Raw genomic sequence first — 17315 nt, forward strand, 5'->3', positions numbered from 1 at the left:
TCCTGCTTGGTAATATATATTGCATATACAGGGTATTCATGGTTGAAAATAGAATGTTCCATACCTAATTCATGAAACTTTTGTTCGTTGTTTGTGAATTTGTGTAATAAACGATTTTTCATCAAACAAATTCAACAACGAATGCTAGTTTACCTTACAGCTGTCATTCTCTAAAGCAAACAGCTTTTCTTTTGTAGCTGCCTCCTAAAATTTGCTTTAAAAGTCTTAAGACATTGTGAAATGATCTATGCTTATTCGCAGTCGAATACCTTGAGTTTTAAGGAGTATTGAACTTTACAGGGATACAGTTTTTAAATGTCTATTAGATTTATGCAATGTCAAATCAAGCTTCGACAAAATGTACTATAAAAAGTTTCCCTTCTTTTTTCACAGGTCCAGAAGGAGCTAATTTATTTATATATCATTTGCCACAAGAATTCAATGACGCTGACTTAGCCCAAACATTTATGCCATTTGGCAATGTTATTTCTGCCAAAGTTTTCATTGATAAACAGACCAACCTTAGCAAATGTTTCGGTATGTATTAGAAACACCCAACTATTAATTTGCATTACATATTATTTAAATGCTACTTTTGTAATTAATGTTTAAACTTTTTTAGGGTTTGTAAGTTATGATAACCCCAGCAGTGCACAAACTGCAATCCAGGCTATGAATGGATTCCAGATTGGTATGAAACGCCTAAAAGTACAGTTAAAACGCTCCAAAGACGCAAGCAAGCCTTATTGAATATGGGACGTCATATTTCTTTTATCCATACACATGATGGTTGGTAATTAACTCTTTTAATTAAAATTTTATTTAAAATTATTTTTATCTGCTGCTCTTATAAAATGAGCTTATGGTATACTGATAGTCAATAGTTTCTAATCCTTAAATCTTCCAAATTTTATTCTTAAACTACGAATATGTTCATGAAGGTAAGTTTTCCTCGGCAAATTCCTCAGACATAATTTTACTATCAAATTAAGTTAATTAAAAAATCACTTTTAATTATTGGATATTGTATAACATTTGCCCATAATTTTATAGTCTTGCAACTTTTCCGAACAAACTTTGCACAAGTTCATTAATTGATTTAATTTTTTCCTTGTTAAAAGGTAAGTAAATTTCTGGAATTTCTTTGAAATTTCTAGTTAAATTTCCTGTGTTGAAGATCTATTTATATTCAGAAGGTAATTATTTGCTTAATGTTTCATATTCTTATTAGTAATTTGTCATTGAGATAAAAAATTTGAAATGGTTCAATAAATAGCTAATATCAAATTTTAATTTAAAATGATGAGCGGTTTGCTCTATGGACTTCACGAAAGAGGTAAGGAACAGTTATCAATGCAATTTTAAATCGTTCACTTTTAAACCAGTCGTAATTACTTTCTTAAACAATAATTTATAAGCAGCTTCTTGTGTATATCATATTGGACCTAATAAAAGATGATGTTTTTCCCTCTAAATGCCCGTAAAGACGTACCAGATTTATATGTACAGCCGCACATTTAAGAATATGCAAGAATTAAATAATTTACTACTTATTCGTCCTGTTTTTAACTTAAAAAATATATTTATTTATATTTAGCTCAACGTATGAACATTTAAGGCTTTTTTAGGTAAAATATTTTTAGCATATCAAGCTGAAGTATGATAAAACATCTTAAAATGCAAGATTTTTCTCTGTCTTGCAAAACACCTTGGTAAATGCAAAGTTTTCTTACATTTGAGGTTTTCTTGTGTTATGGTCAATGCATAAATACATATCACATTTTTGCTAAATTATACTGTACGTTGTGGCTTATGTGCATATTCTAAAGCAATATTCATCATACATATGGATTGAGTTAAAATAACTTGCCGAATAACGATTATTGAAGAAGTTAAAGCAACAAGAATCAGAGCAATATTCATAAATATTCAGGACTAGTTTCGAAGGTTTAAATATAGATCCTGCTTCTTCAGCTGCAGAAGTGCAAATGATGAAAGAGAAGCCAGTGATACGATAAGATATAGCAAGGCGATAAGAATGAAATGGAGAACGTCAAGCTTCTAGCGTCCTCTGTTGATAAAAAATGAAAAACACTGCGCAATAATTTCCTTAAAACATGAGGGTAAAGACAGATTAGAATTGGGATCGTTAATTAGAAGTGAAAAGTTTTATTATTGTGAAACGCTTCTAGAAAATCTAATTCGCTAAGGAAGATTTTTTAAAATAATTTTGGCTGCAGAAAAGGATAAAATGTAGTATTATGAGCAACATTGTTGGATAAAAGGGGATTTATGTGTCCCTTTTTTTTCCTAGCATATGCCTAATGTTCTTTAACGCGAAATTTTAAGGCTCTCTCTCAGTTAAATTATATCACATTCTCAAAGAATCTTGTATGTACCGTAGGAGTTCGTATCCAGAATAGGGTCCTTAAGAAAGGAATTGCAAATTTTATTGATGGAAGAGAAAACGACCCGAAAGTTAAATTTTTAAGAAATACGTGCAATTTTATAGCTAATCCATGGGAAGAAAAATGAGTATCAGTATTTTCATGCTAAAGCTTTTGTTTTACATTTTTCATATTCTTCTCTCATTCATCTGAAATAAAATAAGTGTTATAGTGAAAATCATGATACCAATAATTGTTATAGAAAAATCATATGGTTTCCTACTCTGTTGACATAACACTTAAAATTTTTTAACAGTAATATACTAATATCTATAAGCCCTGTACATTTTGCGTTGTGTTTTCGGATTAACCCTGAAATCAACTTGAGAATGAGACGGGTGAAAATCATGAGCACACACACAAAAATTTAACCTTTGAATGATCTAGAAAACTTATTTATTTAACTATTAATGCCAATTATAAATATATATATATCCATTAGTTAAAAAAAAATATCAAAATATATTCAACAAAATTTGAACTATTGTTTTACACATTTTACATCCTTGTAATTACTATTAAATTTAATATTGCAAATCTGGTAAAACATACCAAAATAAACTATAAATTTAAGAACACTACCCTCCCCGGGAAGAAAATAATAAAAAAAAATTAACAAGCTACACTTTCTACTTCACACAGAATTCATCTATACAACAAAAATTATTGCTTAATATTGCACTCAATATAATCATTTAAATACTATTATTGCACATAATAATTTTTATTATTCAATTTTTTTTTCTTAGATTAATTAAATATGGTTTTAACCGGATAAGATAAGTAATGACACATTTACTATTCTACAAACAAGTTCGTCCTGAGAAACAAGAATGCTCTAATACAAGCACTATTTCAAATCATCCTCACCAATGAGTAATTAAAAAAAAAAAAACATTAAAGTAAATAATTTCCTGAAGAACTTAATTTTCTTAACCATTAAGTTAAGTTACAATAATTTTAATAAGGTTATAAATCTTTATTCCATTTAATGCTTTTACTTGATTGATACACCAAAGAAAAATGATTTCTATAGAGTTAGGATAAAGTAATCAACTACAAAAAAAAAATTTAGGGTTCAACAAATTAACAAATTAAGTTAATTCAATCATTTTAACTGCAGAAATCTATAATATTTAACTAACCAAGAATTAACCCAAAAGAAAAAGGAACTTATCTGTTAAGGATCATCAAACAAAAGAAATCCATCGAAGCTCATGAGGAATGCTGGCAGCCTGTTGATTGAAAAAAAAAAAATGTTCGTCGAACAGTTTGGATTCAATTACTGTAGCCTAGAAGTTCTAGTAGATTTTAGGATGAACAATTGAGGTTCCAATACGGCAAGATAAGTGAAATACAGTGCTGGCGGCCTGTTGAATGGAAAAAAAATGTTCGTAGAACAGTATGGATTCCTTACGGTAGCCTTGAAGTTCTAGTAGATTTTAGGATGAGCGAATGAGGTTCCAAAAACAACGGTTTTAAATTATTCATTATGGTAGCCTTGAAGTTCTAGTAGAATTTAGGATGAGCAAATGAGGTTTCCAAAAACAACGGTTTTAAATTATTCATTATGGTAGCCTTGAAGTTCTAGTAGAATTTAGGATGAGCAAATGAGGTTTCCAAAAACAACGGTTTTAAATTATTCATTATGGTAGCCTTGAAGTTCTGGTAGAATTTAGGATGAGCAAATGAGGTTTCCGAAAACAACGGTTTTAAATTATTCATTATGGTAGCCTTGAAGTTCTGGTAGAATTTAGGATGAGCAAATGAGGTTTCCAAAAACAACGGTTTTAAATTATTCATTATGGTAGCCTTGAAGTTCTGGTAGAATTTAGGATGAGCAAATGAGGTTCCAAAGCAACGGTTTTAAATTATTCATTATGGTAGCCTTGAAGTTCTAGTAGAATTTAGGATGAGCAAATGAGGTTCCAAAGCAACGGTTTTAAATTAACGCTCTGGTCTCGAGTGAAGCGAAGAATCAATGGTGCGCATCATTTTTCTAGAAATTTACTTCTGTATATTTTCCTTGAGATACACAAACACACACAACAAAAACTGATAAAAGAATTTCGATTTTTTTTTTTTGAAGACATAGATGCCCATACCTACGGCCCGCGCTCACAGCGCTTAGCCAAGAGGCCCGTAGGCCTATCGGGGAGAAGCTCCATTTTCTTCGTCGGAGTCAGCTGTCGCCTCCGGCCAATTCAAAGGGCAACAGAAGTAAAGTGCAAAAAGTGTCAAAAAGTGAGCTCGTCCCCTAAAACAACCCGTTAAAAGGGAGAGCGCCGGACTGCCAAGTTGGCGCAACCCATTTTTTCGCCGAAAGTTGAAATAGTTGCAACCACAGCATACCCTCATGTTATCAAACTCGCCAAAACCACTATTTTGAAACCTCAACGGAAAATCTAAGTCGCCAAACCCTCGCCAAATAACTGCCACCTGCGACCGGGGGAGATTAGGAATTTCAACAACCCTGCAAGGATCCCAACGAAAGAACGCTGAAAACTCTCGAAAAGTGACTTTTCAACCGTAAAGAAGGCATTTCATCCCTCTTTAACTAAATCACAAGCGAAACGAAGAAAATCTACTAATTAAAGCTCATAACTGAAATGCAATTAAAGTTAGAAAAATGAAAGTTATGCCAAATTAAAGAGCTAATTTTTCTGCAACTAATGATATTAAATACTAAGGAATCAAATTAATTTTTGACATGAAAAACTGAGTTTATTACGCAGAAACAAAAATACTTATCCATTGTCTGCATGTACAAGATTGAAGACGCAGTTCGCGTAAACTCGGAAAGCCAAAATATATTACACTAGAATTAATAGGCCCAAAAGAATATAAGCAAACTTGTGTAGCTCAAATTTTGAATAATTACAACTTAAAATTTTGATTTTTATGAGTCACTTAATTAAATTAAATTCGCTACACAACATCCCTCCGATGATCGTGAAAAAATTTTTTTGGCGAAGCCAAAAAAATTTTAGGACCCACGGACAATGGAAAAGTTTTACATAAGTTACTAAATACGAAGAGGAAAAAAAATACATAATGGTACCACATGTTAATCACAAAGAAGGACACATATACCTATTTATAATTAATCCTACCATAAATCGTGGTTAGCAAATATAAATCCTACCAAAACAATGGTTAGCAAATCCAAATCCTACCATAATTGTATGGTTAGCAAATCCAATCCTACCATAATTGTATGGTTAGCAAATCCAAATCCTACCATAATTGTATGGTTAGTAAATCCCATCCTTCCATAATTGTATGGTTAGCAAATCCATTAGTGAACCGAGTAAGAGGGTCAAGAAGTGTCCCTGGCACACTACAAGCATACATCAAAACAAAATAAAAATGTTGTCAAACAACACGTGACACGCCCTAAAATAAAATGTGAAAAGTAAAATGTAAAATCACGAAAACCCCCCAAAGGCAAATCAAGTGAAAAGTGGATAAAAACAAAATATATGTAAATAAACAAACACCACTGAGTATACGAGTGTTTAAAGCAAAACAATTCAAGAGCTATTGGCGCTTGACACAAAATGTAAACAAACTAGTTCTTGCAATCACCCATTGAAGTGACAATATCAACTCAAAAGTACGCTTAAGGAAAAAGTGTACCGTATAAATCCTAAGTTTCCCTAACACACAGAATTTCACTTCCTTAAGAACTGACACCCCACCAATACGAGAGGGCAAATGAGTAAACACCGCGACTGTACAGCGCCGACTAAACTACTAATAAATTCTTGGCATAAGAAAACTAAAAACGAGTTGCACTAAGAAGACAGAAGGCAATCACCACGAAGTGTTGGCTGGAAAACTATCTAGTCAAAAATTCTAACCGAAACAAATCCCGACTACCATGGCTAAGGGATTTCAAGAGAGAGAGAAAAAAAAATTTTGAACTTAAGAAAATGGGAAAAGCGGGGACCAGCCCAGCAAAACCTCCAAAAAAAACAAACCTGGGCTATTGAGACTAGAAAGTTCCCAGCCAAGACAACTTGATCACAACCTCACATGCCAAAACATGTAAAATCCAAATGCAACACTCGACCAATGATAAGCCAAGAAGACTACAACAACTATACTAATTGATTATAAAATTTGACTACAAGAATACAATTACCAGAAACAAATAATAATTTAACCAAAATTGTATACAAAACACACTATTTCTCAAAATATTTCATTTCACTTTTTCGACACAAAACCATGTGTATCTCTAGGCCTTAGATGGTAAGGTGAATCGTGTGATGAGTTCTTTACATTATCTGTCAAAATTGAGTCATCCTTTTGAAGAGTGGGAAAAATAATTCTCTCTGGTACCTTCGTGAGTCTGTCCACGTGTATCGTCTGAATCCGATCAGGATTTGTAATTGAAGAAATTTTATAGTTAACTTTAGTCAGTTTCTCAATAACCCTGAAAGGTCCCTGATTCAATTTAGAGAGTTTTCTAGCCATACCTGGCTGTACTACTGGAGTGTATAAATACACCAAATCTCCCACTTTTATGTCCTTATCATGAGAATTCTTTCCACGTAAATTTTCTTGCTTATCAGCAGCCTCTGTTAAATTCTGATTGACTAATTTAAAAGCCTTTTGTAATCTCAAAACCAAATCTTTAGAATAATTGTTTGTGTCATCATAAGTTCTAAAATTGGTTTGCAATAATAAATCAATTGGTAAGCACAAATCCCTGCCATATAAAATAAAAGCTGGACATTCCTGAAGTGCACTATGACGACCAGTTCTGTGTGCTAATAAGGCAAAAGGCAGATGTCTATCCCAATCCTCCTGAGTTTGAGAAACTAAGTGGCTAAGTGAATTAATTAAGGTGGCATTTAATCTTTCTACTACACCATCAGACTGTGGATGATAACTCGTAGTAGTATGTTTAGTAATCCCCAATTTCTTATAAACTTCCATTATAGCTTGAGAAATAAAATTAGTACCTTTATCTGTAACAATGTGCTGAGGTATACCATGAGTTGAAATAAATTGTTCTAATTTCTCAATTATGGATATGGATGTAGTGTCCTGCAAAGGATAAGCTTCAGGCCATCGCGAAAAATAGTCAATTACGACCAAAATATATCTGTTGCCTGCCGTAGTAACTGGAAGGGGACCCACTATATCCATCGCCATTCGCTCAATGGGACGGGTAGCCATAGGCATTCTCATAAGGGGAGCCTTATGAGCAGGTCTATGACCCCTCCTCTGGATACAGGAGTGACAGGACTTAATGTAATTGTGCACCTGTTTATGCATACCCTTCCAGAAAAAAGACTTTTGAACTCTATGAAGTGTCCTGTGATAGCCTGAGTGTGCAGCAGTAAGAGAATCATGATGCTCCTGCAAAATTCTTAATACTAGTGTTTTAGGAACAACTAGTCTATCTTGTTTCTGCCAACGTGACTTGGGTTTCTTGTATTTGCAATACAAAACATCTTCCTTTACAAAAAATATCTGAGAATTAGGTGTAGGAGACTTATTATTCTTAAGATCAGTTACAATCTGTTGGCAAGAAGGATCAGAAGCCTGTTCTTTTTTGAATAAATCCAACAATTCAGGAGTAATGGAAGTTTGAATTAACTGTGTAACATTTACTGCTCTAGATAAATAGTCTGCTGTTAAATTTAATCTACCTGGTTTGTGAACAATCTTATAATCAAACTGGGATAAACCCATAATCCAACGTGCAATTCGAGAAGTGGGATCTTTAAGTTTTAAAACATGAGATAATGAAGCTTGATCAGAATATACAGTAAATGGTTTACCAAGAAGATATTGTCTAAAATGTGCTGTGGCCCAAACAACTGCCAAAATTTCTCTCTCTACAGTACTATAACGTGTTTCAGGACCTTTTAATTTTCTACTAGCATAACAAATTGGATGTTGGAAACCGTTAGAATCTTCTTGACACAAGACAGCACCCAATGCATAATTAGAAGCATCTGTACACAAGGAAAAAGGTTTAAGAAAATTAGGTAAAGCCAAAATGGGTTCATTCAGAAGTTCAGCTTTTAGAATATCAAAAGCATGCTGAGCTTCATGTGACCAATAAAATGGAACTTTATCTTTAGTAAGCTGAGTTAAAAGAAGTGCCTTTTGGGCAAAATTTGGAATGAACCTTCTGTAAAAGCCAATAAGGCCTAAAAATCGCCTAACTTCTTTCCTATTTTTAGGTGCAATAAAACTCTGAATGGTCTTTAAATTTTTATCATCAGGCTGTATAATACCCTTGGTAACTTTATATCCCAAATACGTAATTTGTTCTTTCAGAAAATGACATTTAGAAGGTTTAAGTTTTAAATTATGCTGTTTTAGTCTATCAAAAACTAACTTCAATTTTTCCAAATGTTCATCAAAAGTTTTAGAAGCAATGACAATATCATCAATGTAAATCCCTATTTTTAATGGTGAAAGATTGGCCAAAACTATAGACATCAACCTTTGAAAGGAACTAGGAGCATTTCGCATGCCAAAAGGTGTTCGTAACCACTCATAGTGCCCAGAAGGAGTCGAGAAACCACTTTTGAAGGTGTCATCAGGATGAATTTTCATCTGGAAAAACCCTGAAGTTAAATCAAGTGTGGAAAAATAATTCGAATCTCCTAACTGTTCTATCAATTCAATCATGGAAGGCAGAGGAAAACTGTCTTCTATCGTTTTCTCATTCAACTTGCGGAAGTCAGTGACTAAACGGTAGGTGTTATCCGCTTTCTTAACAAATAAAACAGGAGCACTGTAAGGGCTGTCACTTTCTTGAATGATGTTGGCTTCAAGCAGCTCTGCGACCTGTCTATCTAATTCATCCCTGAGATGGTAAGGTACTTTGTAAGGCTTTTGCCTAACAGGAATATTATCACGCAAGTTGATGTTGTGTAAGATGGTGTCACACCCTGTTAACTCAGTGACTGAGGCAGCAAAGATGTTACTATACTGATTGAGAAGGTGTGATAAATGTTGTTGTTGCTGCTCAGGTAAATGTGTAAGATCAAATTCACCACCCCAAGACTCGAAATCCTCCCCTGTTTCTATGGTGATGTTGTTTACAAGTTCAGAGTTATGTGTGATGACATTCACAGGTTGGACACTGGCCAATTTCATTCCTTTATTGAGATGTAGTGTATTCGGTGAAAAATTTGCAATTTTGACATAAAATTCGTTAGATGAAGAAGTCTGATTAACTGACCTGGCTATGGAAAATTGACTTTGAGCATGTTCTATTAAAGGTTCAATTAAGACAGTATCAGTAGTGAAATTTACAGAACGAGCAGTGAGCTTAATGATATTTCCAGAAAAAGGTGGTAATTTATGTTTGGTTACAGAGTAACAAAATGACTGAGAAACTGAAGTTGAGAAAACCTTATTACTCATAGCAGTAGGCTGACTTAGATTCCATTTAAGAATTACATTTGATCCTAAGAGTTGAGAAGTGGAGAAATCCAAATGCATATTGTGGTCTGCAAGAAATTTAGTTCCTAATAAAGCACCATACTGAGATGAAAGAGGTGTGTCAGTAATTAAAAATTCTGTTTCAAAATATTGTTGTTGAAATTCTATTGTTAAATTCATTTTCTTATTTATTTTTACTTTTTCTGCAGCAATACCCTTTAAATATATGTTACATGAATCCAATGAGATTTTATTTCCAAAACATTGAATGTATTTAGCTTCTATGATGTTTACAGTTGCCCCCGAGTCCAATAAAAACTTTACTTTATTCCCCAAAATAGATCCCTCAACAATAGGCAAAGACGCCTCACTAGTGGATACTGTAAAAACCGATGGCACCTCCAAAAGGGTTTTAGGAGACGAAACGGAGACTGGTTTCTCCCCACCCTGAATTAGTTTAAATTAAAACTTGGTGCTTGGGGATTCAAAGCATTTGTAGCCACACTTGTGGTATTTGGAGCACCCGAAACAGCTGGTGTGGTGTTATTAGAATGTCTCCTGGCTGTTTGGTTATTTCGAAATCTCTGTTGACCCTGTCTAGAATGCTGATTAGGCACAATATTCGCATAGCAGTCCCTGCTAACATGCCCTATTCTGTTGCATCTGTAACAACGAGGCTGTATGGGTCTTGAACGAGTACCTTGTGATAATAAACTCTGCACCTGTGTTTGGAGAGAGCCCATCATTTTTGTAAGGTGAGCTATATTTTCCTGATGCATCTTAATAGCTGTAGTGAGCTCTGAGTTGGTTACTGATGGCGGTGTAACTGCCTTCTCGACTGCTGGCTTAGCAGCATTCACTGCTCTAACCTCAGCTGTTGCAAAATCACTACTAGCATGGCTCTTAGCCCACATGTCTTCCTCAATAATTGCATGCTGTTTAGCAGATGCAAAAGTTTTGTGATTCTGTGGCAGCAACAAGCGTCGCAAATGCAACTGCAATCCTTCGATAAACACTGACAGAAGTAAATCCTGTCTCTGTGCTTCTGCTGCAGGATCACTGCTTCTTTCCACTGGTACAGTTTTGTACGAAAGAGCCTCTATACGTGCTGCAAATTGTCGCACTGACTCGTGTGGTTTCTGAAAAGCCTGAATAAGAGCACGGATGTTAGAGTGCAAATTGTGCACTGAACTGAACCTCTCTTTCAACGCTTTCACAACATAGTCAAGATTGGCTTCTTTCTTTAACCTAGGATTATTCCTAATTAATTCTGCCGCCTCGCCTGCCACCTTGACTCTGATCACTGTTAACTTATCTTCATCTGACCAACCCACATGAGTGGCAATGAGATCAATCCTATCTAAGAAGTCATTCAGACTAATTCCCTTGTCTGCACCAGAGAACAGAGGAACAGAATCCAGAGGATCAGAACCAAAAACTGATAGAGCCATTACTTCTTGACTCTCCTCCCAGTCTATTGCACTATTACTAGCCGCTCTGGCTGCTCGTTTTGACACTTTCTTTGGCATTTTAAACTGCGATCAGCAACTTCCAGCACATAAATAGGGATGTATCCCAATGTGTGATCAACACGCGTGCCTTTTAACCTTATGTTGCAAACATACAGTTGCAAAAGTGTGAAACAGTAATCCCCAAAATCAATATGTAAATATGCAATACAAAATTTTGCACAAAACAAAATACTTAACTAAACAGGTACTGCGTGAAAATGTTTGTGTTGGATACAATAGTTTTAAAGTCCAAATGTGTATCAGTAGTACATATCTGGTATGCAACCTCAAACAATAAGTATAAAATAAGCACAGTAATACGACCACTGTATAGGCCTGTCACTGTAACTAACTAACGAGTAGGGTTTCAGTAAAAAGCCTAGACATGTGGAAGAAAACTTTCACATAAATATGCAATAGTGCACATGACAATCACCAGTCTCAAGTCAAAATTAAGTTCCACTATAAGCGCAAGCCAAAAGTGATGCAAAAATAAACAGCACAACAAAAATTGTTAAGTGCTAAAACTTTGGTTCGAAAGTTCACGGCACCAATATGTTATAGTGAAAATCATGATACCAATAATTGTTATAGAAAAATCATATGGTTTCCTACTCTGTTGACATAACACTTAAAATTTTTTAACAGTAATATACTAATATCTATAAGCCCTGTACATTTTGCGTTGTGTTTTCGGATTAACCCTGAAATCAACTTGAGAATGAGACGGGTGAAAATCATGAGCACACACACAAAAATTTAACCTTTGAATGATCTAGAAAACTTATTTATTTAACTATTAATGCCAATTATAAATATATATATATCCATTAGTTAAAAAAAAATATCAAAATATATTCAACAAAATTTGAACTATTGTTTTACACATTTTACATCCTTGTAATTACTATTAAATTTAATATTGCAAATCTGGTAAAACATACCAAAATAAACTATAAATTTAAGAACACTACCCTCCCCGGGGAGAAAATAATAAAAAAAATTAACAAGCTACACTTTCTACTTCACACAGAATTCATCTATACAACAAAAATTATTGCTTAATATTGCACTCAATATAATCATTTAAATACTATTATTGCACATAATAATTTTTATTATTCATTTTTTTTCTTAGATTAATTAAATATGGTTTTAACCGGATAAGATAAGTAATGACACATTTACTATTCTACAAACAAGTTCGTCCTGAGAAACAAGAATGCTCTAATACAAGCACTATTTCAAATCATCCTCACCAATGAGTAATTAAAAAAAAAAAAATTAAAGTAAATAATTTCCTGAAGAACTTAATTTTCTTAACCATTAAGTTAAGTTACAATAATTTTAATAAGGTTATAAATCTTTATTCCATTTAATGCTTTTACTTGATTGATACACCAAAGAAAAATGATTTCTATAGAGTTAGGATAAAGTTATCAACTACAAAAAAAAATTTAGGGTTCAACAAATTAACAAATTAAGTTAATTCAATCATTTTAACTGCAGAAATCTATAATATTTAACTAACCAAGAATTAACCCAAAAGAAAAAGGAACTTATCTGTTAAGTATCATCAAACAAAAGAAATCCATCGAAGCTCATGAGGAATGCTGGCAGCCTGTTGAATGAAAAAAAAAATGTTCGTCGAACAGTTTGGATTCAATTACTGTAGCCTAGAAGTTCTAGTAGATTTTAGGATGAACAATTGAGGTTCCAATACGGCAAGATAAGTGAAATACAGTGCTGGCGGCCTGTTGAATGGAAAAAAAATGTTCGTAGAACAGTATGGATTCCTTACGGTAGCCTTGAAGTTCTAGTAGATTTTAGGATGAGCGAATGAGGTTCCAAAAGCAACGGTTTTAAATTATTCATTATGGTAGCCTTGAAGTTCTAGTAGAATTTAGGATGAGCAAATGAGGTTTCCAAAAACAACGGTTTTAAATTATTCATTATGGTAGCCTTGAAGTTCTAGTAGAATTTAGGATGAGCAAATGAGGTTTCCAAAAACAACGGTTTTAAATTATTCATTATGGTAGCCTTGAAGTTCTTGTAGAATTTAGGATGAGCAAATGAGGTTTCCAAAAACAACGGTTTTAAATTATTCATTATGGTAGCCTTGAAGTTCTTGTAGAATTTAGTATGAGCAAATGAGGTTTCCAAAAACAACGGTTTTAAATTATTCATTATGGTAGCCTTGAAGTTCTAGTAGAATTTAGGATGAGCAAATGAGGTTCCAAAGCAACGGTTTTAAATTAACGCTCTGGTCTCGAGTGAAGCGAAGAATCAATGGTGCGCATCATTTTTCTAGAAATTTACTTCTGTATATTTTCCTTGAGATACACAAACACACACAACAAAAACTGATAAAAGAATTTCGATTTTTTTTTTTTTTTTTTTTTTTTTTTTTTTTTTTGAAGACATAGATGCCCATACCTACGGCCCGCGCTCACAGCGCTTAGCCAAGAGGCCCGTAGGCCTATCGGGGAGAAGCTCCATTTTCTTCGTCGGAGTCAGCTGTCGCCTCCGGCCAATTCAAAGGGCAACAGAAGTAAAGTGCAAAAAGTGTCAAAAAGTGAGCTCGTCCCCTAAAACAACCCGTTAAAAGGGAGAGCGCCGGACTGCCAAGTTGGCGCAACCCATTTTTTCGCCGAAAGTTGAAATAGTTGCAACTACAGCATACCCTCATGTTATCAAACTCGCCAAAACCACTATTTTGAAACCTCAACGGAAAATCTAAGTCGCCAAACCCTCGCCAAATAACTGCCACCTGCGACCGGGGGAGATTAGGAATTTCAACAACCCTGCAAGGATCCCAACGAAAGAACGCTGAAAACTCTCGAAAAGTGACTTTTCAACCGGAAAGAAGGCATTTCATCCCCCTTTAACTAAATCACAAGCGAAACGAAGAAAATCTACTAATTAAAGCTCATAACTGAAATGCAATTAAAGTTAGAAAAATGAAAGTTATGCCAAATTAAAGAGCTAATTTTTCTGCAACTAATGATATTAAATACTAAGGAATCAAATTAATTTTTGACATGAAAAACTGAGTTTATTACGCAGAAACAAAAATACTTATCCATTGTCTGCATGTACAAGATTGAAGACGCAGTTCGCGTAAACTCGGAAAGCCAAAATATATTACACTAGAATTAATAGGCCCAAAAGAATGTAACCAAACTTGTGTAGCTCAAATTTTGAATAATTACAACTTAAAATTTTGATTTTTATGAATCACTTAATTAAATTAAATTCGCTACACAACATAAGTTTTCGAATGCAAGAAATGGAGGCTTTTTTTTTTTTTTTTTTTTTTTTCAGAATAAGAGCTTCATACACATTTTGGCCATAAAGTCATACACATAAAGTCATATCTTTGACAAACATCTAAACCAAAGTTATTTGATTCTTGAGCTTTGAATTTCGCATTAAAGAGCACGAACCTATCAAAGAAAAGTTAAATTAGTAACTCTTTTATTGCTAATTATTGTTCGTCATTCGATCATCCTTTTAATTTTCTTCCGGCTAAAATTATCTGAAAACTTCTTGCATTGTTGAATTAGATTTCGTTGAATATTCCGCGACATCTGTCAATTTTAATAATCGTTTTAACAGCAATTCCATCCTTTTAAACATATTTGAAAAATTTTATCTGATTACTTTTTTTTTTTTTTTTAACTTTTCATCCGTTGATTTTGTTCAATATAATGTGCCAGGTGCCCACTCATTCTGAATTTAAAACAAAGGAATTGGAAGAGCAATGTGGAATATTTTCGTAGTAATGAGAAACCCGGGTCAGATCTCCTCTGTCTCTCTCTCTCACACACACACATATATATATATATTTGTGTGTGCATGCCATTCTGTCATTCTATCTATGCGCCGTAAATATAAGAAATACCTAAATATCGCAATAGCTAAAAATTACCCCATCAAAATATATCTTCTACTGTACACAGCAATTTTCACCAAATTCAGAAATTCACTTGAATAAACAATCTAGTTCATACGTAGGCACACATTCTCAAAAGTCGTAAAATACGGACAAGGAGTCACGTGCCATACGTGGACTTACAGGATAAGAACTATACCCCTAACATGTTTACTACTAACATAGGAATTACTTTATAATGCAACATTTAACTTAACATTTAAAAATATCAGAACAAATACATCTTTACCTTTTTTGAGAAAGTGCTCTTTAGTAACCGAATTTCCATGCGAAAAAGCTAAGCTCAAGCTGCCTTGGTTCTATTCGAGGATTGAGTGAGCCAGATTTCATTTGGCAAAAATAAATGTCTTCTCAAAAGTCATTAATTTAGATGCAGATTATTTTCCTGATTTACTTCCTTCAGCCTTCAAAAGATGACACCCAGACATTAGTTTACTTATACATATACTTCATACTTTTAGCAAAAGCTTTAAATAGTTTCAAATTGGCATTATTGACAATATGAATTAGTTCTAGAAGTAAAAGGGAGTGATTTACCCATATAATTGCTGGTACGTTTCTCATTATCATTCATGTAAATCTTTTGAAATGATTTTGAAAATCTATCAAATTGTGTTGTGAAAATCTTCATTTTTTTCCTATTATTTCCATATTCTGAGTTGCCTGTTAGATATCTGAAGATTTTTCTTTTATTGAAGTAAAGCATACGGTGATTTCTATGCCTTTTTATTAGTTCCTAAATTTTTGCTTAACTTTGATCACTATTGTTTAGTTTTCAAAAATAAAATAGCTTTTTAAAAACTTAAGTGTTCATTTTATTTCATTTATGTACGTTTTATGAAGCATTCATATGACCAAGGAGCCTTTAAGTTAAAGTTTTCAGAGTAGTTTGATTAGCATTTCGATAAGTTAATCTGAATATAAACTATTCGCATCAGGTTATGAAAATTCTGTCTTCTATATAATTTGATTAATAAGTATAACATATATTAAATATAAAAAATGACATTTGAGAAAGTTAATGAAATATCATTCGTCCAAAAACAATGTTTTCTTCTAAAAGCATTGTCAAATGGACGGAATGTCCTGTTTCTGAAAGAGAAACTATTTTAAATACTTATATAGTTACACATACATCCATCTGCATCTGCAAAGTTTCAGGACGGATTCCATAAAAATATCGAGATTTCAAGACAACAATTAAATCACTGCTCTGCTTTCTATTATTATGTCCATAAAGCTTCTGCTTAGAAGTGAGCTGTTGAAACGGCCTTTCTCATTAAACTTCCTGTATTTCTGGAATAGGTTAAAAAAGTTCCTTTTCATGTTTGATTTTGCTGCAGGAAACGAAAGCTAGCCCTCAAATGCCCAGTCTGGAGACTAAGAAAAGTATTTAAAATACTTACACTTTTATTGAAACATCCTGTTTAAAGGTTCTAAAAGAAAACTTTATTGCTTCTTACTCTTTGAACCTATGACAATCGATAACGACTGCACAAAATCAAAAGAAAAAAACTGCATTTAATTTTTTCCGTATCCATACGATATTTTATGATTTTATGAAATTAAGATTATTTTATGAAATTAAGATGATTTTATGAAATTAAGATATGTATTGGTAATCATTCCCTCTTATTAGTATTTGGTAGTTTTTCTTGGATTAATAGGAACAGTGGCTTTTTTATGAAACGAAGAGCCCATCTCACTTGAAACGTTTTGGAGTGCCTAATTTGAAGCATAGGATATTTTTACTATTTTTTAATTAATTAATGATTTTGGGACGTCTTTGGATGTGGTACCCTCTCAATTATTACTTCGATACCTGAAAATGGCCTTCGGATATGAAAAAAAAATTCTGTCTTAAATTTGTTATCATGCATTGTAGAATTAATTTTGATTGGAAAATTTAATTTTCAAGCTTTCTGTTGAATATATCGGAATCCATTTGAAGCTTTACAGAAGTGTTATTATTTGATATATGTG

The 17315-nt window shown here is 33.3% G+C and overlaps 1 protein-coding gene across 9 annotated transcripts in view; it reads left to right on the forward strand.

Annotated features, from left to right (window-relative positions):
* LOC118199700 (CUGBP Elav-like family member 2) overlaps positions 1–17315 on the forward strand; it is an 807763-nt gene that overhangs the window by 722089 nt on the left and 68359 nt on the right. For all 9 annotated transcript variants that reach the window (XM_085807858.1, XM_085807857.1, XM_085807855.1 and 6 more), the window contains 2 exons: positions 394–537; positions 623–789. In XM_085807858.1, the coding sequence (XP_085663984.1) occupies positions 394–537; positions 623–750 (272 nt within the window). In that variant the 3' untranslated portion in view covers positions 751–789. The remainder of the gene's footprint in view (positions 1–393; positions 538–622; positions 790–17315) is intronic.

The sequence above is a fragment of the Stegodyphus dumicola genome, chromosome X1 (genome assembly GCF_044657685.1).
Source record: "Stegodyphus dumicola isolate Sdum_Otavi_A_Nest chromosome X1, ASM4465768v1".
NCBI classification, from domain to species: domain Eukaryota; kingdom Metazoa; phylum Arthropoda; class Arachnida; order Araneae; family Eresidae; genus Stegodyphus; species Stegodyphus dumicola.